The sequence below is a fragment of the Aspergillus karnatakaensis genome (assembly GCF_047715665.1).
Source record: "Aspergillus karnatakaensis strain CBS 102800 unplaced genomic scaffold BJY04scaffold_11, whole genome shotgun sequence".
In the NCBI taxonomy this organism is placed as follows: Eukaryota; Fungi; Ascomycota; class Eurotiomycetes; order Eurotiales; family Aspergillaceae; genus Aspergillus; species Aspergillus karnatakaensis.
In genome coordinates, this window is record NW_027395723.1 from 44,404 (window position 1) to 66,424 (window position 22,021).

Here is a 22,021-nt window from a genome sequence, read left to right on the forward strand (position 1 = left end):
AATTACTAGTTACTGTGGTTATAGGGTAGTCGCCTCACATACCTACGGCAGTCAGCACGGCTGGCGCCATTATATAGATTTGTAACGAGAGGATTTTCAGAACTACTCACATAATTCATTTACCGTGGGAAAGGGCCGACTGCATGACACTAATCATTATCGAAGGATAGCTAGCACCTGCCATGGAGCTCTACTTCCCTTCCCGAGTCATATGAACCGTGGACACGAGGTTCGGACAAAATCTTCATTGAGTTCGATGCGAAGTAAGTGAGCCTCCTAGAACTACATGCGAAACACAAACAGTACGCCTTGAGCCATATCATATGCAGTCATTAGTTATACAAGCGAGCAACTATTAGCGTACAGCAACTTGTGCATCCACTATTTCGCTTCCAAGAGCTCCTCTACTCGCTCAACGAGCTCTGCCTTCTTACCGGCAGTAGAGCGTCCCTGGGAAGTAAGGTATTCTCTCAAAACAGCAACTGTGAGCTTCGACAGCGTGCCCTTCTGGTAGTTTTTCTGGACATCGTCCTGAATAGTGGAAGAGCCGCCTTCGGTCTTCACCTTCTTGGACGGCGGAGCCTTATCGGCAGCCTGCTTATCTTTGGCCGGTCGTTTGGCAAGAGTTGTCTTTGCGCCATCGGCGGCGATCTTCTCGTACGCTTTATCTAGTTCGTCGGACCATGATAGGACGTAGTCGCCAGCACGCTTGTGAAAGTTAGCCTCGTACAGCGAGGGATGATTTAGTAAGACGCACCTTGTCGATTTGACGATACTTGGGTAATGTTTTATCGTCTGGTTTTTCAGGGACGTCTTCATCTAGCGCGAGTGCTTGTAGAATTCGGTAATGCCATTGCAGTGCTTTTGATTGATTAGTGTTGTTTGAACATGAGGGGAAAACAGGCTTACATGGGTTGGGATATTTCTGGGGCTCGTAAACGCCCTTAGGAAGTTGTAATTGCTGGACAATCGTTCGCATCTGGTCAATAAGTGGCTCTGGAGCTACTTGAAGGGTAGCTTCCGGGTTCTGTCGGACATCATCTGCGAACGGAAGGGGTAGAATCCACAGCCCCGGAGGAAACTTTTGTACACCATTCTCATCAACCTTCTCCTCGCCAGCCATCATCGCACCAAGGACTGGAGCAGCAGCTTTGCGTGCAATGAACCAGACAAGCGCCACCTTCTGATCCTTCAGAAGTTTCTGATACAAGGCTGAGAATACACGAGTCGACCCCACGTAGTCCTCCTCCGAAGGATAGATGAACAATGGGTGCTTGACATTTGCCCAGAAAGGAAGGGCTGAGAGCGGCTTGAAACCAATGATTCGAATCACCGGCTCGCCAAAATCTCGTAGTCCTTTCTGTTCCTCCGGAGTGAAGAAGACCTGGTCTCCGCCGAACTTGTAAGCCTTTCTGATCTCCCACTTCTCAATGGTACGAGCTGAGTCGTCTGCGATCTGGGTCGTTACACCTTTAGCTATCTGTGGTTTTTCTCCTCCTAGCCACACATAGCAACTCCTCGCCGGCTCTTGCCGTTTGAACAGCAGATAGCCAGACACTGAGATCTTCAGACTCGGTCCGAACTCCAGCGATATGTTTGAGAATAGTGTACGACGGGGCACTGATCTAGAATTGATGCTTGATAATAGACCATTCAGGAGGGAAATCCCATCCTGAGGATCTGTTGGGTTTGAGTCAGGCTTCAAATAAGCAGGGGCTTCTGGATCAAGGGGGGAGGCTTTGTAGATGATATCCTATTCGTAATTAGCTATTATGCTGAGCGTACTAGAGCGCGACTTACGTCATAGAACTTGGAGGTGTTAAATTCACTCTCGACCCGCGAGATTGGAAACAACTCAATGATCACGCCGAGATCGTAAAGATCCTTCGCCCGAACAGTCGCAGCAGAGCGAAGAGATTTGCTGTCGCTATGTGGATTATCGTTATCAGTGACGATGAATAGTCGCCGCGAGAGAAAGTTTGGAGCTTTTGATGTGAATATTTGGTTGGCGCAAAACAGCACATTGGCCATTGAGACGGGGTCTTCTGACGGGACAAGTACCTCCTCGGCCTTGGCTTCGTCTTCAACTAGCGACCGCAATTCCAGAACCTCGTGTGCGGAAGGTATGTCGAGGTCGGTAAACAGGTAACAATTAGGGTATGATAAGTCGCCCCGGCTATTCTCGTCTTCGTTGTAGAATTTCGATTGTTTCGTTCCATATAACAGCACACCAATCATGTCATTGGGGTTTGAGATAATGCGCTGCTGCATGAGATGGTAGGCGCATTTAAGAGCTGCAGTCGCAGGAGACTCTCGGGTCTGTTTCTTGGGATCTGCAGATGGACGGGGCTCCAGCATGGAATCGCTAACTTCAATCGCAAAGAGAACAGCATCTCTCACTGTTTTGTAGCCCTACTCCGTGTCAGCACAATTTGACTAGCGGCTGCAGTTGATGTACTGTGTCGTCCAGCTCCTCCTCTTCCTCGACGTCATCGTCACGATGATAGGTATCTTCGGCCATGATGGGGTTTTTTTTTTTTCCACTTTGAGATTGAGAAACGAAAGATCGCGGAGAAAACTTGGGCAGACCCCAATCTCGTAGTTTTGAACTATTCGGAGCTTGGAGCCTTGGAGCTGTTGAGGCTGCCTATCGTAGGTAGCCTAGGCCGGGAGACGCGTTTCTCCGGCTTCTCTGACGCGGGGAAGACACGAACATCATGTGATGGCGCCAAGGCTGATGACCCCGGCAAGCTCATGATTGGCCCAGTCTGGACCGAGCCTGCTCCGTCATGATGCCGACGGGAATTGGAATTGTTGGCCAGCTTCTGACCTTGCTTCATTTTCAATTCCTTCTTATTTTCACCCGATATTCCATTCCTTATTCTTTTAATTGATTCTTTTTTGCTTCCTTTCTTTGGTGACAGTCCTGCAAGAGCTGATTTACGGTCCGGTTATGGCTCTGCGACGCTCGTTCACTCTTCCGCAGTTGCTGCGGCCAGCAGCTCGCATTCCCCGGGGATTCAACAAGGAGCAAAGACACGGCCTAGCGACAGCTGTACCCCCAGTCACCCAGGATGCAACAGGTTCTAAAGGCCCGACCGCAATGGTCTTTCTAAACATGGGTGGTCCTTCGACAACGGGTGAAGTGGAGGATTTCCTTAGCAGACTATTCGTGCGTCCAACAAACCTTTGCACTTTGAAATATACTAACGAGGTTGGCGAGTATATAGTCTGATGGCGATTTAATCCCCCTCGGTCGTCTCCAAACTTACATTGGCCCACTCCTTGCGAAGAGGAGAACGCCCAAGATCCAAAAACAATATTCGGATATCGGCGGAGGGTCACCAATCAGAAAGTGGTCCGAATATCAATGTGCAGAAATGTGTAAACTACTAGACAAGCTCAATCCCGAGTCCGCGCCTCACAAACCCTACGTCGCATTTCGTTACGCCGCGCCCTTGACAGAGAGCATGTATGCACAGCTACTGGCGGACGGCTTCGGCAACGGAAAAGGAGGCCGCGCTGTCGCTTTTACGCAGTACCCACAGTATTCATGCTCTACAACAGGTAGTTCTCTGAACGACTTATGGAAGTGGAGGACTCGATTGGAAGGGAAGCGCGCAAATGGCGATGTTGATCCGAAAGGAGCTATCCAGTGGAGCGTCATCGACCGCTGGCCTACTCACCCCGGTCTGGTTGAAGCATTTGCGAAAAATATCGAGGATCAATTGAAAACGTACCCTGAAGAGAAGAGGAATAGTGTGGTCTTGTTGTTCTCCGCTCACAGTCTACCTATGAGCGTCGTCAACCGAGGTAAGAGCGCCGCCCTCTTGTCAGTTGGAGAGGACTAACAGAGATTCCCAGGCGACCCATACCCAGCAGAGGTCGCTGCAACTGTTCACGCAGTAATGCAGAGATTGAATTTCAGCAACCCCTACCGATTGTGCTGGCAGTCCCAAGTCGGACCATCTGCCTGGCTCGGCGCTCAGACTAGCGACACCGTTCAGGAGTACGTGAAAAGGGGACAGACGGATCTTGTCCTTGTCCCTATTGCATTCACCAGTGATCATATTGAGACTTTGTACGAGCTGGATTTGGAAGTCATGGAAGAAGCCAACAGCCCAGGACTCAAACGCGCCGAAAGTCTGAACGGTAGTCCAATCTTCATTAAGGCGCTCGCAGATTTGGCTAGCGAGCACTTGCGCAAAGGGGACAATTGCTCCCTCCAGATGACACTCCGCTGCCAAGGCTGCAAGAGCGACAGATGTCTGGAGCAGAAGAAGTTTTTCGCCGGCGAAAAATACGCTTCTCTTGTACAATAGGATATGCTTCCATCATAATGTGATATACCCGCAAGCTGTAGGATATTGTAATATTACAACAACTGATTGAACCGTATGTACCAACTAACTAAGCCTCCTCAGCTTAGATAGAGTCGACACCAAATCAAGCTCAGGCTGACAGGAAGTATGGCATGATCGGTGAACGGAGTAACTATGTGGGTTGATGCGTACTCCGAAGCTGTGGTTCGGGAGTCGAGAAAGACCAACCGCGCTGGCAGCTGCAAACTTTCCGAAACCACTCCAGCTGCTTCTTCCCCAGCATTGGCGACTATACAAGCTCAACTTCGCCAATTGGGCCATAACGCTGATCGAAGACCCCCGAATTGCCCTTCTAAATCAATGCTTAGCAGGTGATACTCCTAGCGGCCGCTCGCTGATCGCGGCGCACCTCACATCATGCCTGCTCACGGTCCTCCCGCCGTTCCTTCACGAAACGCTCTTCGAGTGCTTCGGAAACTTGCCCTTGCGGGATCGACTGTGGGAAGCTTCTGTACGGTCGCTGCTATCACGTACGATGCGCATCGGCGAGTCACCGTGGCCGAGCGGATTGTCGAAAACAAGCGAGCCCTTCAAACGTCGGCCCCCCGATACGATGCGACGTCCGCGGCGAAAAGGCTCTCCCGGATGATGGAGGCCGCGGAGGCGGGGGAATTTATGGGCCTCGAGGCGTGGAAAGCAGAAGAGAGGAAGTTTCAAGCGTCACAATCGCTACAACCGGCCACTCCGTATGAGCCGAGTCCACCGTTCGACCAGAACTTCTATCCTAGCCCACTGGATCACACCGAACCACCAAGCACCTTCGAGCCCGGATCCGAACTCGAACACGAACTCGAACCCGAATACAACCCTGCGCTATCGAAAGAGAGTCCCGAAATCACTGCCAACCTTGAAATGCGGATCGAATCAAACCTTCAGAAAGGAATCGATCGACCCGCTCGCCCACGAGCTCTGCGTAGCTCTGTCACCAAATATTTGATTCGACAACCAGATGAGAACGTCGATGCTACTTTTCTGGAAAGCAACCTGGGTACCGCGTCAGAAGCCCATTTAGCACTCGAGGAGCGCATGCAAACATTGTTCAAGCGCCGTCAGTGGATCGATGCCGCTCAAATTTTCTTGGATGAGCATCCGGCCACTGAAAAAGGTATATCGTCCGATCGAAGAGAACAAGCGGTACAGGCTTTCTACTTGAATTGCCGACAGGAAAATGTGTTCATCGCAAGAAGTGTTTTTGAGCGTCTGGAAGAGGTGGATCGGATATCGCCTACCATGTGGAAGGTCCTGATCATCGCGCTGGCAAAGAAGGGCTGCATTGAATCAGCTGCTACTATCTACGTTCGCTACAAAGATATCTTTCCCGTACATCCGATGATGCTTGACGTTGTTCTTAGGTGTCTGCTCGAGTCTCGAAGGCTTACGACGGCGAAGTGGTTGCTTCTCGGAAATCTAACTCACGATAACGACTGCGGACTGGCAGGGGCTTACCTTACTGGCCTTTGGAGGAAAACTAGGAGCATCGAGCTTATGAATGGTCAATTCACGAAAGTACTCACTATACTCCGCCGCCTGGATAAGAGTCCGACTGAAAAGCTGGTCAATCCTATGGTTAAAGCATACGTGGATACTGGCAGATACGCAGACGCTGAAGCTCTCGTGCACGAAATGAGAACCACCTACCTTGTTCCGCTGAGCTGTCGGACAAAGGGGCTTCTTGTAGTTGGCAAAGCCTTGCAGTGTGACTGGACAGCGGTGGACGAGGGACTCGACGAAATGCGCGATCTCGGCTTAACAAAGAAGAAAAGAGATTTCATCCAGATCTTTGATCGCATATTTCTCGAATATTGGGTGACCCACACAGCTGATGAGATTCGGGACTTCCTTTACCGCAATATCGACAAGTTCGACATTATTCCTGACCAGGTCTTATACAAACATATCCTGGAGGCGGTCGTTGAGAAAGGGAACCAGGCTATGTTGTCCGAGTTCGTAGATTTAGCCCGACAACGTGGGTGGAAAGTGAGCATGAATGAGGATGAGATTTTGAAGATGCTACACGGCCGTCGAGCCGCGCTCCAGGATTCACCGGTGGGCTTCTGGCAGATGCTACACTCTGCGCGCGAAGAAGGTATTCGGGCAACTGCTTCGCAACAGTTTCTTGGCTATGACCCTCGTTCTTCTCCGTCTGACCACGGGAAGCCAACCGGCACAGGAGACATTCCCATGGCGTGGTATAAGCGCACGCTAGACCAGCTGACGCAGCCCTCAAGACCTGTTGACAACTACCAGAAGCTTCAGGACCAAATGGCTCATCATATGCATGTAGGCAAAGTGGCGGAAGCTTTGCAATGCTTTCAGAATGCTGAGGGCGGCACATATCATCTGAAACCTCGTGAGATTGAGCTTGCGTTAATTGCTGCGGTCCTTGAACACGGACTTGCTCGCGCTCAAGCTCTCCTGCAAGATTCGTGGACCGACTCTCTACCCCTTTTCTGCGCACAAATCAGAGATATGGAGCCGTCAGCGGAGGCGGAACACATGAAGATGGCGATTTTTCGCTTCTACAACGTCTGCTGGTACGGAAGGAAGATGATTGTCAAGCATCACATCACATCCTCAACGACTCGACGCTTGATCGAATCAGGTAAACCGGAACTAGCGCTCGATTTGTTGGCTTCTGTCTATATGTCTAAATACGGACGTTGGCAGCAGTTTGATGGTGTCTGTATGAAGATGTTCCTACGTGCGTTTGCCGCGACGAACAATCTTCCCGGCATACGGTGGTGCATCCTAACCGCTATCTCCCGAGGTAGTGCACTTAACCGAGACCTCGTTGTCGAGGCCCATCGGGTTATTGGAAGTCTGCGTCGCGATGCCGCGGCCAACAGCATGCCCCGCCAGCAGGCTCGCCGCCTGGCAGTTCAACTAAACTACCTTGGCTTTGCCGTCCACATTCTTACAAGCAAGTGTGATGGCAACCCCAAGTATACGGATCTCAGAGGCAACCCTGCAGCCAAGCAAAGTTACCGGCGGAAACTCAAGTCCAAATTGGACGAGGAGAAGATCTGGAAGGACAAGTCGCGATTCGACTCGGTGATTGCGGAGTGGGACGAGGAATACGAGCTCGATAAAGTGCTGGATCGCATTGACAATGACGAGCAACACATTTTCGCGCGTTGGAACGAGGCTACGTGTCTTGAATATGCGCAGGAGGAGTTGGCGGAGAAATAGTTGTATGATATATTGTATGATATGATAGATTGGCTCGGAGCACTCCCTAGACTAGACCTGTATATAATTCTAGATTTGCATGTGATTGTGAGATTGTGCTTGGCGGAATCCAGCCCTCAGTCTGTCAAGCTCTCGATTTCCCCAACAAAAACCCTTTCTATGTGAAGGAACAGAGAAACAACTTCTACAATCCAATAGACAAGCTCCAATTCCAAAGATCATACGGTTTATCAACCAACTAGTGGAGGCGGCTTGCAGTCAGGCCACTTTGGTCCTTTTCGGAGACTGCCAAAAAAACCACCACCAAACTCCGCCGCCCTCCCCCTTAACGAGCCCGGGCTTCACACCTCTCTTCTCCGTTCCTTTAAAGGATTGATGCTGCCTTTTCCCGCCACTGGTCTTTTCTCACTACCTGTGCTCGTTTTACTCCTCTAGATCCTGCGACTCGAATATGCGCAGCACCCTTCTGTCGCTCCCCTCGATCCTGACGTTTCCGCGGACTCTCTGAATTTCTCCGCCACACGATGACCACCGTCTCTAACGGCCATGCCAACGGCAACGCCACGAAATCCCTAGACGCCGCCGAACAACGCCGACGAATTCACCACGATGCAGATATTGTCATAGTTGGAGCTGGGGTCCTAGGTTGTGCGCTGGCTGTCGCACTAGGGAATCAGGGCCGGAGTGTCCTCTTGCTCGAATACTCGCTGAAAGAACCGGACCGCATCGTCGGCGAGCTCCTCCAGCCCGGAGGTGTCTCCGCCCTCGAACAACTAGGACTCCGGGACTGTCTTGAAGGGATTGAAGCCATCCCGACAGAAGGATACTATGTCACGTACCGCGGCGACCCCGTCACAATCCCGTACCCCGTTCAAAGCCCCGGAGCGCCACCGCCAGAAGGCCGATCATTCCACCACGGACGGTTCGTGATGAAGCTGCGCGAAGCGGCACGAGCGTGTCCGAATGTCACAATTGTCGAAACAAAGGTTACGGATTTGATTACATGCTCGCACACCAAGCAGGTTCTTGGGGTGGAGTGCGTGACCAAGGAGAAGAAGGACTGCTACTTTGGACAGTTGACGGTCTGCGCGGATGGCTACGCTTCGAAGTTCCGGAAACAATACCACCCTTATACCCCCAAAGTCAAGTCGAAGTTCTGGGGGCTGGAGCTCATTGACGCTGAGCTGCCCCAGCCGCATTACGGCCATGTTCTGTTAAATCCTAATAACCCGCCTATCCTCATCTACCAGATCGGAACGCACGAGACGAGGATTCTTTGCGACATCCCAGAAAATCTGCCTTCGGCGTCTGTCAAAAACGGCGGTGTTAAGGGTCATCTCCGGAACGTTGTCCTTCCCTCTCTGCCCAAGTCCGTCCAACCTTCTTTCGCCGCCGCACTAGACAAGAACCAGCTGCGGTCGATGCCAAACTCCTTTCTACCAAGTGCCACGAACAAAACACCAGGACTGATCATCCTGGGCGACGCTCTGAACATGCGGCATCCACTGACGGGTGGCGGCATGACCGTCGCGCTAAACGACGTACTTCTCATCCGCGAGCTCCTCAGCCCAGAAAGTGTCCCCCGGCTAAGCGACACCGCGCTGGTCCTCAAACAGCTCTCCACCTTCCAATGGCGACGCAAAATGGGCGCCTCGGTCATCAACATCCTCGCTCAAGCACTCTACTCCCTCTTCGCAGCAGATGGTAAGCTCGCAGTCCAGTTCCCAACTTCCCACTCTCCACCAGGTTCCTCTATACTAACTTTCCTCAGACGACAACCTCAAAGCCCTGCAACGCGGCTGCTTCCAATACTTCCGGATAGGAATGTATAAGCAACCCGTCGAAATGCTCGGCGGCATGCTCAAGAAGCCGCAAGTGCTCTTCGCGCACTTCTTCACCGTCGCTTTTCTTTCGCTCTGGATGATCATCCGCGAGTCGCCGCTGTATCAGCTTCCCGTTTCGCTGATCCGCTGCGCGCTGGTCTTCTGGACCGCGTGTGTTGTTATCTTCCCGTATATGGTTATTGAAGCCTTTTGTTAGGTTTACCAGCCTTTTCCGCTCCGAGTTTTGGCCTCCTAGATGGGACGCTTTTTATTCTCTCTATCTGTTTACATATTTACTTTTACTCTAATGTCCCCTATCATGATGATACTGTTATCTTACTCCTTGTATAATTATTACATTTACCCCTTGTCTGATCTTGTCTTAACTTTGTTTAGAGTCTCAAGAGATATATATAGACTACTTCTCTCCGTTTTTCTTGTAAAGCGAAGATCTGTGAAGATCCCTGTTCAAGTTAGTTTTCTTGCTTTGGGATGTTTATGATCACCGCCCGCCAGCCCCTCTGAGTAAATAAGAACTGTCCTTGCTGTTCTACCTCTTACCTCTTTAACTCCTTCTTTCCCCCTCATTCCCCCGCCTATATTCTAGCTAATCTTATCAACCCAATCACCAACACAGCGTATACATGACCTACCATAGGTATCGTGGTCAGAGCGAGTCCACCTGAGTCAAATTGACCCCCCAAGCCACCCACAAGCAGAGCTCTGGAGTTTCGAGGCTACGTGAATCGCCAAGTCGCTGGAACTGTGCTTGTTGCCGGGAGCGGCATAACTAACCGGACGTACTGCGAAGCTACTTGATCGAAGTCAACTGATCAAGCATCCTCAACAATGGGACACCCTCCAGAAAGCTTTCTGAAGTACTACGCTGAGGTCGGTCACGGAATCAGCTGCCTGAAATCCAATCCTCCACCTAACCACCCATCGCTGTCCTAGCGCCCCGATCCAACCATCCGCGGCTATCTGGCCGAGATTGTAGCCCAGGCATCACCTTCCGATGTGGTCTTCACAGATTCGCTGCGCGATAAAAACACACCAATCATCTCGCTCGACCAGTTCAACGCGGCAACAGACCTGACAGCAGAGTTGAAAGGTGGCAGCAATATACTACAGATATCAGAACACTCGATCTTGAAGGTCGGGTGGAGAGTCCACATGGGCGAAGCAGAGTCCCTGATCCTCCTTGCGGAGAGACCACAAATCCCTGTCCCCAGGGTTCTGAGCGCATACACGATTAACGACATCGGGTTCATCCTCATGACCAAGATCGACGGCCAAACCCTGGGCTCATGCATAGATAGCATGTCTGCAGAGGAGCTCTGTGCCATTTCCAACCAACTGAAGGGCTACATCCATGAATGGCGTGCGTTTGGCAGCTCGTTCCTGGGGTCTGTGGGCGGCGGGCCATGTCAGGATATCATATTCCGCCACCCGTGGGATTACCGGTCCAAGAGGAAATACGGGCCCTTTTATTCTTTTGAGCAGTACAAGCATGGCGTTGTCGAGGCTCTAGTTGCTTCCAGACCGGATGGCGGTGGATGGTATGACGAGGAGGAAGCCTTGAGGCAGGAGATTCTCACTGCTTCTCCACCTCTTGCGGATACTCTGGGGGTTTTGACGCACGGGGACGTCCATCCGGGGAACATCATGGTCAAGAACGGAGCCATCACAGGGATACTCGACTGGGGAGATTCGGGGTATAGCGTGCCAGAGCGGGAGTTCTTCGCCGCCAAGCGGATTGCTATGGATGAATGTTGGGCTAGAATGATTGACGAGTGCATACCATTCTTCGCAGAGCAGTGTGCGTTGATGGATAAGGTGGACCGGTCGATGATACGGTTATTCCCTGTATAGAGTGTGCTTGCTACTATATCCGCGTAGATATAAGGCTCTTTTGACATATCCTTGCTCTATGAAACCTGTTTCCTGATTGGCAATAACCTGCTCTCAATACATGAAAACTCCCCGATGCGACTGAGAGAATATCTGACGGCAAATGTGTAGATTGAAATAAGCAGTAACTACTTACATTGCGGCGAGTCATAGCTAGCTGCCTGTATGTAGTGGTTCATTTTATTTTTACTTCCTCATAGTTCCCTCCTGTTTCTACTTTATTTGAGGGACAACTCACATTCTATAGTCTTAACAGCGCAATCGATGAACTCTTCAACCCAGATACCACCGTAGCAAGACAGCAATGCAAGAATGGTGCAGCTCATAAGGATTGAAGTCCCACTTCGTAATCTAACCCTTGCTCACCAACGGAACGGTCCGTAGCGTTGGATCCATGACAGCGGTCACCACTCCACCAGGTCGTCTCACCGTCATCACCGTCCAGGCTCAGCTGACACAATATAAATCAACTTGGGCGGCTGAACGCCAGTCGGATCATTGTAATCAAGGACTTCTACCACTATTGTTACTTACCCACTTGTTCGTGACCAATGCAACTACCTTGAAGTCATTCTGGCCTAGATCGAGAGCTTAGGTCACCACGATCTAGTATGAACAAGACTCAAGAGTTTGACCTCCCGTAGTACGGTAGGTAACAAGCCCCTGTCGCTGTGACAGATTTTGGTCGGCGACTTACGTGTCAACCGGATAAAGCTCATGATACGGAATGAACCCAGTGACAAGTTCATACAACGTAGAGCCCAGCGCAAAGATATCCGACAAAACCGTGTTTGGCATATCGTAGTCTCTCGGTAAGCAATGAGATGCCTTTTCATATCCCAAGGCTGGGTGGCCAGGGTCCTGAGAAGAGTTGAAATCGCCTAGGCGAACGTTCATGTCATCGTCAACGAAGAACTGCCGTATTGCCAGATCTGAATGGATAAGCTGATGGCTATGGATCACAACAACTGCCTCGATGATCTGTTGAAGCCATTTAGATCGGAGGCCGGGTGTGATTTTGTTGGTCTGGAGGTGACTAGCCAGATCATCAGAAGGATAGTATTGAATGTCCACATAGTCTTGCCTTTCAAGGGAGAGGCATTCGGCAATCCGAGGGTGCTTGCCTAGGATCTTTTAGATGTTGGCTTCGCGGATAATTGGCTGGATGTCTACCTCGCTTTGACTGCGAGGTGCCTTTCTGATTATCATTCCATCCACAAGATAGACTTCAGCGAATATGCCAATCATCGAAAGCTTTTGGTTCTCAGAGTGCTTTAGGACTGGGCGACGTTTTGAGGTGACAATTTTGTGTGAACTGTTTGCGGGAGGTGGGCCGGCGGTCTGCATGATAAGTCAATCTTTATAAGAGTATATAGGAGCTGTCTTTGCTCAAGGAGAGAAGGTAAGCTTGATTTCCTAGGGAGATTACTCCGTACGGATGTGTTGATGTCTGAAGAGCTGCACGTGATGGGAAGACGTGGCTTGCCTTCCATCCCATCATTTGTCCAGCAATGCAGACGCCTGATACCACCATCAATCAATAATCTCGAGGAAAAATGCGTCGCTTCGAACAAATTCATGATGTTGTCGAGCCTGTCGAAGAGTATCGTGCTGGAGGCTACCACCCAGTTCACCTGGAGGAAACTTTCCACCACAGGTATCGGATTGTTGCAAAATGGGCATTTGGCCAGTTTTCTACTGTTTAGATAGCCGAAGATATAAGGTTGTATCTTCTGACCTTACCTGTGACTACGATACTTACTCATTTCTGTCCCCTAGGCTTGAAAGATATGTTGCATTGAAGATTCTCAAAGCCAATATCTCAGGTGCTAGCCGAGAACATTCTGTCCTCCTTCACTTATCGAAAGCGGATACACACCATCCAGGGAAAGACCATGTTTTGCAACTACTAGATCATTTTGAGCATGAAGGCCCTAACGGCAGACATCTTTGTCATGTGTTCCCGGCCATGATGTCGGACGGTGAAGCAATGACTGTTCGAGAAAAACCACGCTGCCCAGGCAATGTTCGAGAGATCTCGAAACAGATACTTCTCGGCTTGAGTTATCTTCACGACCAGGGAATTATCCATGGCGGTATATATCCTCGGTACCAAGTGCTCTAATGATAATACTGATTTGTGAATAGACCTCCAACCAGCCAATATACTATTCACCCTAGACTGCGACTTGTCAGACGCAATGATAACGGAACCGGAATTCAGTCCTGTCGAGTGGCTTCCAGGAGTTGAGAAGGATAATAGTGCTCCGCGGTATCTTGTGAGTTCGCAGCGGCCCCGCGGTATGCTAGACGACCCAGCCTTCTCGACACTTCTAATCAAGATTGGTGATTTGGGTGGAGGTATGAGCCCTTTTGCTGGTACAAGAATGTGGTATATCGACTCTTTTCATAGCTATGTGGAACGGACAAGATGACTCCCTTCCTGTCACACCAACGGGCTTAAGGGCACCTGAATTACTTAAACGTAGTTCGTGGAATGAGAAGGTAGATATATGGGCTGTAGGGTGCTTGGTATGTTCCCTACCCTTAAGCCCTAACCTGATCTGACCGTCAAATACAGATATTCCAACTCGCTACAAATGAGCCGCTCTTCCCGAGAGAATCTTTCGGCTGCACGATCGAGGAGGTCCATGGGCTTTTATGATCCCTTATGCACGAGCTATTCGAGCAAGGCAATCAAAAATTTGCTCTCTATCTTAGCCAGAGATTACCGACTAATTTCGGCGAAGCAAATACCGAGAAGCTTGCAGATTCTCTCTGGTCAATGTTGCAGGAACGCCCTGAAGATCGAGCATCAACTACCGGACTCCCCAACCATCCATTTCTAGTCGGATGTGATAAAGAAATGGAGGGCCATGTTGGAGTCCATGTATAAACCAATCCAAATGAAAAACATCAATTCTCCACCACCGAGCTACTCCGAAGAAGCCGCAAATCAAATCTGGTATTTGCTTCACTCGCTCGGTACTTAAGGGAGGTCGATCGCTTGAACAGCGGGAGGGGGCCCCAGCTAGGTAGACCTAGACCTCGCCGGGAGGGTCGGCAGGATCAGGGTGAGAAGCCTCAGAGATGTTCACGCTGTGTGAACGCCTACCATGGAGATTTCGGGCGTCTGATCAGATCGGGGTATTTATCTATAGATCCATGGTGCCGAGGCCAACATGCTCTTCTCGCCATCGGCGTTCATCGACCTCTTACTGAGCTTCGCGTCAACAGAAGCACATCCGGCGAACATTAGCACGCTAGCTCCCTAAGTGGCTACCTATGCACGGCAAGATCTGGAGATACATGGATGTGATGTGCAACCAATCCCAGGGAGTGCTTTGCGCCGTGTAACCCGACAGGAAGAAATATGGATCACACGAGACCACTTGCGACATGGCGGAGTGCTTCTGGCTCTTGATTGATGAGCGGTAAAAGGAGGCAAGAAGGCAATGCCTGTCGGCGAGGGGCATGATCTAATATATATATAACAGCCTCTCTAACAGTGCCCTAAATTTAGAATAGTATAGCAATTATCATTAACCGATCAGTCAACAGACGGCAGTATGAACTATAAATATATACATGACCTCATCCCATCTATAAGTATACACCAAAAAGCCACCCAAGATCTAATACAAATAGGAGCTTCTCAAAACCTGACTAACCAGTCAAGGTGCGCCGCCAGAAGGGCCATGATTATCCACCCCGATAGCCTTCAAGAACGGCTCGATGATACTGCGTTTCCTCTCTTCCAACTGCCGTCTCTCCTTATCCTTCGAAGGCACAGGGACGTCGCTAGAGAATAAGACTTTCGCGAAAACGCCAGCCAGGGCACTCTCAACGGCCTGTCGTCGTTGGGTAATTGCTTTGGCAGCTGAGTCCTGTGTAGAAGAGGCCGGGGTTGTTGGTTTGCGGCGGAAGCTCCCGCCGGAGATAAATGATGTTGGGGAAATAGGGGACGACAGCGAGGATTGTTCGTTCTTGGCTTTAGTATCGTCTTTGGTGTTTTCTTTGAGCGAGGTTGAGCTACGAAGGGGCGCTGATGCAACAGGCGCGATTTCGTTCGCTATCCGCGCCAGCATGAATGTCACAAAGGTGAAGGAGACGCTGTGGGCAGGCGATTTGGCAAGGCTCTCGAGCACCCACGCTTGTGAGTCCTCCCAAGAAAGTGGAGGCTGCTTGACTTTCTCTCGTGCTTGGAGTTGCTGGTCTAAGCTCTGCCAAACGGAAGCAGATATAACTCCGTCCTTGAGAGAGCGCAAAAACGAAAGAAGTGTTTCGCTTAATATCTCAAGACGATGCAGCGAGGACACTTCTGGTCCGAAGGCCTGATTGAAAGACTGATTCGTATCTAGAGCCTCACGAGCGGTTGCTAGAAGCGGCGAACGCGCTTCCGCATCCTTGAGCGTCCACGTTTCTGCATCAAAGGGCCATGCAGAACCATGCGGCTCCCTTTCCCAGGGGGCCTTGTCATCGGACTCCCCTTGCACCATACCCCACTCCGCAACAGCGCGTTCCGTAAGATCAGATATCGCCTCTGTTAACTTGAAAATCTCCCTAGGAGCTGACGTTGGAACTCCTTGTTTGTCCTTCTGGCTCTCTATCGAGCCAGCTACCAGACTCCGTGCACCAGCTTCTGGGATCAGCGTGAGTTCCTCTAAGCTGCGACCAAATGCCGTAGGAAGCCATTTTCCATGAGCTGAAATAAAATGGTCTCGGCCGTCTTTCACTCGAAGCAGCAGGATCTCTTCAAGCTTCACTTCGCCATTGTTCAGGAGACGTACAAAGTGTGGGTCTCTGACCCAAATCGTAATCTCAACGCTGGCGAGCTCCCCGGGTAGAAGTGTACATTCGCTTGATGGCGCTGGTTGGGTGTGATCGCCAGCCTCGTCGTCTTGCTGCTTCTCAACTCTATATTCCAGCCAGGGTGCCTCAGAATCACCGCCACGCTCTGGTTTCTGGACTGTGAACGTCGCAGATACCCCACCGGTGTTTGCCACGGTCAAGTGTCGACGGACAGGCACATCAAGGGAGACATTTCCAAAGTTCACAGCATTTGGATCCCCTTCGGACTCAGACGGCTCACGGCCGTGAATATCAACCACAACTGTTAGCACAGGTCGAGCCTCGTTTTCAGCCTTATCTAGCTCCCGAACAACTTCTTGATGTACTTGAGCTTTCAGTTTCGGATCCACAAAGTCGAATTCGAGCGTGAACCCGGCAACGAGGGGTTTGTGGTCGGAGGAAAGAACACCTTGGTGTGAAGTATAATAATCCAACCGGATTGAAGTGTCCGCTTCTGATGATACATCGGGAATGTCTTCGTCGCCTTGATCTTCATCGGGATCGTAGTCGTCGCCGCTATCTGCACCATCAGCGTCGGGGTCGTAGTCGAACAAAACGCTGTCATCCGCCACGGCGTTCTCAAGTCCTCTAGCTTTCATCTCCTCGTCCCGCTTTCTCGCTTCTGTGGCTTCTTTGACAAGCCGTTCATATCTTAGCTTATCCTTCCGGGATCGGTATAGGATGCGATCACACCAGCTTGGCCCTCTGTGCTTCTCGCTCGAATCAAACCTCGCCACGCTGCCCACATCGTACTTGTACGTGGGCAGGAACGAAATTTGACCCTCACGCCAGCCTTCATGGAAGGCTTTCTGTTGGTCTTGCTGCATACGCAGCTGATCGTGCGGGATTAGTGATGAGATTGTGGTTTGAAGTGAGGCCGGATCCTGATGAGGGTCCAACTCGTCGTCAGAATCAATATCAAGCGATTGCATCTTATTTGAGATGTTCCCCGGTATTGGCGATTGCCCCTCCACGTCCTCTTTAATCACCACGGATGGAGATGAAGTTGAATTACGAATCTCAACAAAAGACTCGTGTCTCCGGTCGTACTCATTTTCTGTATGCCGAGCAAGGACCTGGCGGACGTCGTCCCCGGGGATGTCTTGCAAGCGATAGTTCAGGTCGCCAATCCAGAACGCATAATCTTCATCTCCAATGCTTTCAGAAGGCACGTCTCGCAGCGTAAGATCGGGGTGAATCGAGTCAAACTTTGTTCGGCCGACAATTTGCGATGCGTCCCAATTCCGTCGGTCTAAGCTGGCCTTATCCGACCCTGCCGCCAAATGACAGTTCACAAATATTATACACGTGGTCTCACCCAAGAGCAAGCGCGTCGAAACAGCACCTTTGTTGCCCATATACCCCATCAAGCCCGTACCTACACTAGTAGAGCTTACCGCCGACACGCTATCGGCGATGGACGGGGCGGCGTAGATCAATTGTAACAACCCAATGAGTTGGGTTTCTGCGACGAGTTTATACCCTGGAGGCAGAGCCTCTTCAACAGCAGCCTTCCAGCGCTTTGCCGGGGCCGGATCGACATAGGGCCTCAAGGCTTCGGCCGGCGAAGAAACATCCACGATCTCTTGCAATCCGAGCACATATAGACCGACCTGGTCCGGTGGGAGCTCAAGAAGCGATGCAGCCCCTCCAGAATTCGTTATTTTCGACACTGTGCCTTCTTCCGATGCCGCAACAAGCGACCCGGATCGCTGTCCCCATACGCCTTTCTGTTGCACGAACCACTTGCCAACGTCATTCTCCGTCCCAGCAATCGCAGCCACATTCCATGTTCCAACATTCACGTGTATAGATCTGTGGCTCGTGTATTCCTGTTTCCGCGCCTTGACGGCATTGGAGAGCGTAGAAGGATCGGAAGCGGCATCCGCGGGGCGGCCAAGGTTATCGCTATCGGAGGGGTATTCGCCAACGATATGCCCAGATGGCTGTTCATCTTTAGAAGCCATACTGGTCAAGTAGGGTGATTTTAGATGGGCGGGAGCTGCAATTCGGTATGTGGCTCGCTCCCGTTGTATATATAGGTCTAGACTTCACGCTTTATTCGAGTCGGCTCATTAGATCGCGTGAAAGGTGGGGGCAGTGCTGAGACACGAAGGGCGAATACGAAGGTACAATAGCCGGGAAGAGCTGAGCGTGGCTGTCAGTCATCACGATTTACCTGGGTGGAACTGTGTAAATCAAGAGTCGGGGAATTGCCCGAGCAACACGCGCGCTATACTGGTGTACGGTCCGGGTACTAGCGGGTGGTCCAAGTATAGCAAATGCGCCGGTTGAGACACCAAGACAAAAGTAGCGGCGGAAGAGTATCCAGACAAGAAGATATGAGAAGCGCTTCTTCCGAAACAATTGGTGGAGGTAATTTTTCCAAAGCAACAAGAAGAGATGGAGGCTGGGACTTGAAGGATGACGATTGATGAGCGCAAGAGGGGACCAGTGGGGATCTCCGCCATTGCGCCGCAGTCGCTGTAGACCGCCTTCTCAATGCGGAGAATGCTACAGCTTCACCACACCATCTGCACTCCACCTTTAGGCTCGCTCGCTCTTTCCCAACTAACTATCGCATTTCGCTCCTTCCTGGGTCCTGCAGGCTTTGAGCTCGCTCTACTCGGAAATACTTTAAACTCCGATATACCACGTTCAACATGGCGACACGCAAACCCCGCCGGCCCAACAGCTACCAGAAGCACAACAATCACAATACCCACAACAATCACCGTCATAGCCAGGTGTATCCTCAGCAGTCGGGCTACGACTCGGACTACCAAGCTTACCTCGATGCTCAACACCTGATCGAACAAGAGGAAAGCATGCCTTCGGCCCCTCCGCGCTCAAACGAGGAGCTGAACCTCTCCGTCTTACAACGTCACAACCCCGCCGTGAACTCGATCCAGTCTATTGCGCCGTTTGCTGTCGTCTACACATTCAGCCCGACCACGCGACAATGGGAGAAGACCGGTGTCGAGGGTACACTATTTGTCTGCCAACTTGTGCCGGGTAGTCTGGGAGAAGAGCGATACAGCGTATTCGTGCTGAACCGACGTGGGTTGAACAACTTCGATCTTCCCTTGACGGACGGCGACAATGTGGAAATTACGGAAGAATATATCATTTTGAAATCCGACATTGATCCTATATCCAACGACTCTAAGGTGGCCAGTGATGTCCGCATTTTTGGTCTATGGGTCTTCTCCGAACCGCCGCCGAGTTCAACGGCCGAAACTCGCAGTATTAATGCTCAGGTCATTCAAGAATGCGCCACCATCGGTGGCCAAAGTTTAAAGTTGGCACGCGAGCGGCTCGAAGCTTCCCGCCAGAATGGTCTTCATGCTGCCGCAACGGCAGCTTCCGCGACCGCAGACCCTCTGACTGACGTGCAGTCCGTCCCAATGGGTCGCCAGATCTCCCTTAGGGATCTGTTTGGACAGGAACGAGCACAGGACGATGCGTGGAGCGTGAAGGCTCACAGTACTCCCCCGAGTCAGGCACCGCAGTCGACGTTTCATGCTCCACTTCCTGGCCCGGGTCTGCAACAGCCTGATGTCTTACTGGATCTGTTTAGAAGGAGTGGTCTAGCCCAGCCAGGAGGGCCAATGACCTGAGACAACCTCTACCGATTTAAATATACAACCATCGCTACCGCCCAGTCGGTGCTCATCTCCAGCCACAGTTGCTGGATTCTCTGAGTTACGGACTATGAAGGTCAGCGGGTATTCGCCGCCACGAGAAAGTCCGGCGCAATCCGCTCAACGCTATACGGTCAAGGAGGTAGATATATGGACAAATCGTCCTTGGTGGGCAACTGTACCGGGTGATTGTCTTTATGATTATAGCTGTTTGTAATGTACAAACCAGCTGCTGCCTGGGCCGTATAGCTCGCCCTATAAGCTGTTCTAACACACCGACCACGCATCGCCACCAGTCTAGAACGTCTCTAGAATAAACAACCATGATAATCCCTACAAATGACGCTTCAATTCAATATCTCCCCGAGCATATCAGCCACTTTCCTTGCCATAACCTCATTATGCCCTAGAAAAACACCACGTTAGTAATTCCCTATAAGCCAACCCACTCCATTCACAAGTATCCTCCTACATCAGCACCGGAAACAAACAGGAAAGGAGCAAAAAACCTACTCAAACAAAACGCATGCGGCACACTCTCCTCACAAACCACCATCCTAGGCCCGGCTCCTGCCTTAGAGCCTCCTCTAGCCGCAACAATCTCCTCCCTCGTCCGCTCCGCAACCCAGTGATCATTCCGGCCGAAGTAGAAGTACAACTGCGCGGGTGGGAGCGGCTGTCCCCTTGAATCTTTAACAGATGCCGCCGAAACACCCCACACATCATCACTCCATTTGTCGCTGCTAATAACGCGCATTTCGTCTGTTGCCATGTATCTGTTTCAATTGTGTTTGTTGATTAGCATGCATGCATATCCCCAATCCACTCTTCCTAGCATACTTCTGTCCCAATAGCAGAGCATGAACAAATAGAACGAGAGAGGGAAAAAAACATACAAAGCCTGCCTAACCCCCCTCCGACTCTCCAGAAACCTCACCGTCGCATCGCGCGCCTCGGTCGGCGGGTTCTTCATGACAAGGCTAATGACAGCTCTCAGGATGAATGCCGAAAGGAGAGATGTCAGAACCTTAGCTAAGAAGGAAACAACGAGGGCTAGATTGGGCATCATGGAGAGGAGAAACTGGACGCTGCATTAGCAAAGATTCCTTTCTATCCTTGGTTCTGGACTCCGGTTTGAGGGAGGTAAGAAAGAGAAAAGAAGGACAGACTGTTAGTTTCCTGCCTGACGGCGACATCGCGATGTCCATGACAGTCGGAAAAAGGAGGATGCCGGCCGTGATGTCAAAGTTAGAGTCAGAGTCAGACTCTGGTGCTGAAGTGGCGTTGACGTGGGCGTGGGCGTGGGCTTCTCGGTGTCGTCGGAGGACTTCCATGGCGATGTAGGAGCCGACGCTGTGGCCGATTAGGATGACCTTTGGCTTCTCTGTGGTGTTTTTAGCTGCGATGTGTTCTCGGAGGGTGAGGATGTGTTTCTGTATCCTCTTCTGGACGTGGAGAATCTGCTCTTCAACGTTGTAGTAGTGCACGTTCTTCTTCTCTGGCTCGTCATTTTCTTTCTCGAGTTCGAAGCCCGCGAGACTATGCCCGAGTATATGAACCGGACATAGATCTGGACTTAAGCCTGGAAGTTTAGTGGAAGAGAGTTTCGCGGCGAGTAAGGAGAGGAAGGTATGGTAGTAGGAGATTAGACCGGGGTTTCCGGTTATGAAATAGATGGTTGTGGGGTATGAAATTGATGATGATGAGGATGATGGTGTTTCGTGGAAGAAACTGTCCGTTTCAATATGAGGTTTAGGTAGGGGCATTTTGAATGGACGTATTGATGGATATTGATGGATTGTGATGTGAGTATGGGAAGGTTTGGTGGAGAGCCCGATCAAGTGGGAGGTTGAGATGGATGCCCCAGGCCCTAACCGGCACTAGCTGGGCTATACAGACTCGAGAGTAGTCAGTTACTCGACCGGTTTCTCAGACTACAGAACTACTAGGTATGATGCTACCAAGCAAGTGTAAGTCTAAATTTTCAATTGTTTTTCTCTTTTCCATATCTTTCGCCTTCTGTATGTAAATCCCAAGTTCTACATCTGAATCATTGCCCAATCCTGGTCCGCATGAATCTTAGCAAAGCAAAGCAAACCACAAACTGTATCAGTGCCAACATGAACAAAAGAGAACTCAAACACTTGTTGGAAGAAGAAAACAACCGCATGGCAAAGCACAATGTATAAGTTGAACCCACTCGCCTGGCTCCCTGCTATGA

The 22,021-nt window shown here is 50.8% G+C and overlaps 9 protein-coding genes across 9 annotated transcripts; 5 read left to right on the forward strand and 4 right to left on the reverse strand.

Moving 5' to 3' along the window:
- Positions 1-122: 122 nt before the first annotated feature.
- akuA (putative DSB repair complex subunit Ku70) lies at positions 123-2,667 on the reverse strand. The gene is made up of 4 exons (XM_073710381.1): positions 1,801-2,667; positions 910-1,753; positions 758-861; positions 123-708 (listed from the first exon to the last, which is right to left on the reverse strand). Exons 1-4 carry the CDS (start codon positions 2,356-2,358, stop codon positions 382-384), a joined length of 1,833 nt encoding a protein of 610 aa, XP_073573915.1. The 5' UTR covers positions 2,359-2,667; the 3' UTR covers positions 123-381.
- Position 2,668: 1 nt separating this feature from the next.
- On the forward strand, positions 2,669-4,597 carry BJY04DRAFT_182860 (ferrochelatase HEM15). The gene is made up of 3 exons (XM_073710382.1): positions 2,669-3,172; positions 3,231-3,813; positions 3,865-4,597. The coding sequence occupies exons 1-3, from the start codon at positions 2,954-2,956 to the stop codon at positions 4,320-4,322; spliced, it is 1,260 nt and encodes a 419-aa protein (XP_073573916.1). The 5' UTR covers positions 2,669-2,953; the 3' UTR covers positions 4,323-4,597.
- A 142-nt stretch (positions 4,598-4,739) lies between these two features.
- On the forward strand, positions 4,740-9,611 carry BJY04DRAFT_205991 (pentatricopeptide repeat protein; the record flags this gene model as incomplete). Its single annotated transcript, XM_073713657.1, has 4 exons — positions 4,740-5,516; positions 5,547-7,533; positions 8,148-9,275; positions 9,343-9,611. The coding sequence occupies 4 exons, from the start codon at positions 4,740-4,742 to the stop codon at positions 9,609-9,611; spliced, it is 4,161 nt and encodes a 1,386-aa protein (XP_073573917.1).
- A 227-nt stretch (positions 9,612-9,838) lies between these two features.
- Positions 9,839-11,428, forward strand: BJY04DRAFT_182864 (uncharacterized protein). The gene has a single exon (XM_073710383.1). It carries the CDS (start codon positions 10,568-10,570, stop codon positions 11,264-11,266), a length of 699 nt encoding a protein of 232 aa, XP_073573918.1. The 5' UTR covers positions 9,839-10,567; the 3' UTR covers positions 11,267-11,428.
- A 570-nt stretch (positions 11,429-11,998) lies between these two features.
- Positions 11,999-12,652, reverse strand: BJY04DRAFT_215541 (kinase-like domain-containing protein; the record flags this gene model as incomplete). The annotated part of the gene is made up of 2 exons (XM_073715500.1): positions 11,999-12,436; positions 12,479-12,652. The coding sequence occupies 2 exons, from the start codon at positions 12,650-12,652 to the stop codon at positions 11,999-12,001; spliced, it is 612 nt and encodes a 203-aa protein (XP_073573919.1).
- A 192-nt stretch (positions 12,653-12,844) lies between these two features.
- Positions 12,845-13,861, forward strand: BJY04DRAFT_14362 (kinase-like domain-containing protein). The gene is made up of 2 exons (XM_073708731.1): positions 12,845-13,401; positions 13,454-13,861. Exons 1-2 carry the CDS (start codon positions 12,981-12,983, stop codon positions 13,738-13,740), a joined length of 708 nt encoding a protein of 235 aa, XP_073573920.1. The 5' UTR covers positions 12,845-12,980; the 3' UTR covers positions 13,741-13,861.
- Positions 13,862-14,642: 781 nt separating this feature from the next.
- On the reverse strand, positions 14,643-18,573 carry BJY04DRAFT_225953 (phosphatase family protein). The gene has a single exon (XM_073718307.1). It carries the CDS (start codon positions 18,121-18,123, stop codon positions 14,980-14,982), a length of 3,144 nt encoding a protein of 1,047 aa, XP_073573921.1. The 5' UTR covers positions 18,124-18,573; the 3' UTR covers positions 14,643-14,979.
- A 127-nt stretch (positions 18,574-18,700) lies between these two features.
- Positions 18,701-19,961, forward strand: BJY04DRAFT_14375 (Dcp1 family protein). Its single transcript, XM_073708735.1, has one exon. It carries the CDS (start codon positions 18,820-18,822, stop codon positions 19,774-19,776), a length of 957 nt encoding a protein of 318 aa, XP_073573922.1. The 5' UTR covers positions 18,701-18,819; the 3' UTR covers positions 19,777-19,961.
- Positions 19,962-21,702, reverse strand: BJY04DRAFT_14374 (bifunctional triacylglycerol lipase/ester hydrolase). The gene is made up of 4 exons (XM_073708733.1): positions 20,970-21,702; positions 20,697-20,881; positions 20,314-20,576; positions 19,962-20,206 (listed from the first exon to the last, which is right to left on the reverse strand). The coding sequence occupies exons 1-4, from the start codon at positions 21,564-21,566 to the stop codon at positions 20,148-20,150; spliced, it is 1,104 nt and encodes a 367-aa protein (XP_073573923.1). The 5' UTR covers positions 21,567-21,702; the 3' UTR covers positions 19,962-20,147.
- Positions 21,703-22,021: the final 319 nt, after the last annotated feature.

Excerpts from the sequence above, each read along its gene's own strand:
- BJY04DRAFT_14375 (XM_073708735.1), top strand. The coding sequence starts at position 18,820 with ATGGCGACACGCAAACCCCGCCGGCCCAACAGCTACCAGAAGCACAAC.
- BJY04DRAFT_182860 (XM_073710382.1), top strand. The coding sequence starts at position 2,954 with ATGGCTCTGCGACGCTCGTTCACTCTTCCGCAGTTGCTGCGGCCAGCA. Across the intron at positions 3,173-3,230 it reads ATTTCCTTAGCAGACTATTC|TCTGATGGCGATTTAATCCC; the intron begins GTGCGTCCAACA and ends GCGAGTATATAG. Across the intron at positions 3,814-3,864 it reads TATGAGCGTCGTCAACCGAG|GCGACCCATACCCAGCAGAG; the intron begins GTAAGAGCGCCG and ends AGAGATTCCCAG.
- BJY04DRAFT_182864 (XM_073710383.1), top strand. The coding sequence starts at position 10,568 with ATGGGCGAAGCAGAGTCCCTGATCCTCCTTGCGGAGAGACCACAAATC.
- akuA (XM_073710381.1), bottom strand. The coding sequence starts at position 2,358 with ATGCTGGAGCCCCGTCCATCTGCAGATCCCAAGAAACAGACCCGAGAG. Across the intron at positions 862-909 it reads CCAGAAATATCCCAACCCAT|CACTGCAATGGCATTACCGA; the intron begins GTAAGCCTGTTT and ends ATCAATCAAAAG. Across the intron at positions 709-757 it reads AGTATCGTCAAATCGACAAG|CGTGCTGGCGACTACGTCCT; the intron begins GTGCGTCTTACT and ends AACTTTCACAAG.
- BJY04DRAFT_14374 (XM_073708733.1), bottom strand. The coding sequence starts at position 21,566 with ATGCCCCTACCTAAACCTCATATTGAAACGGACAGTTTCTTCCACGAA. Across the intron at positions 20,882-20,969 it reads CGTCAGGCAGGAAACTAACA|TTTCTCCTCTCCATGATGCC; the intron begins GTCTGTCCTTCT and ends TGCAGCGTCCAG. Across the intron at positions 20,207-20,313 it reads GCCGCATGCGTTTTGTTTGA|GGCATAATGAGGTTATGGCA; the intron begins GTAGGTTTTTTG and ends GTGTTTTTCTAG.
- BJY04DRAFT_14362 (XM_073708731.1), top strand. The coding sequence starts at position 12,981 with ATGGGCATTTGGCCAGTTTTCTACTGTTTAGATAGCCGAAGATATAAG. Across the intron at positions 13,402-13,453 it reads CCAGGGAATTATCCATGGCG|ACCTCCAACCAGCCAATATA; the intron begins GTATATATCCTC and ends ATTTGTGAATAG.
- BJY04DRAFT_225953 (XM_073718307.1), bottom strand. The coding sequence starts at position 18,123 with ATGGCTTCTAAAGATGAACAGCCATCTGGGCATATCGTTGGCGAATAC.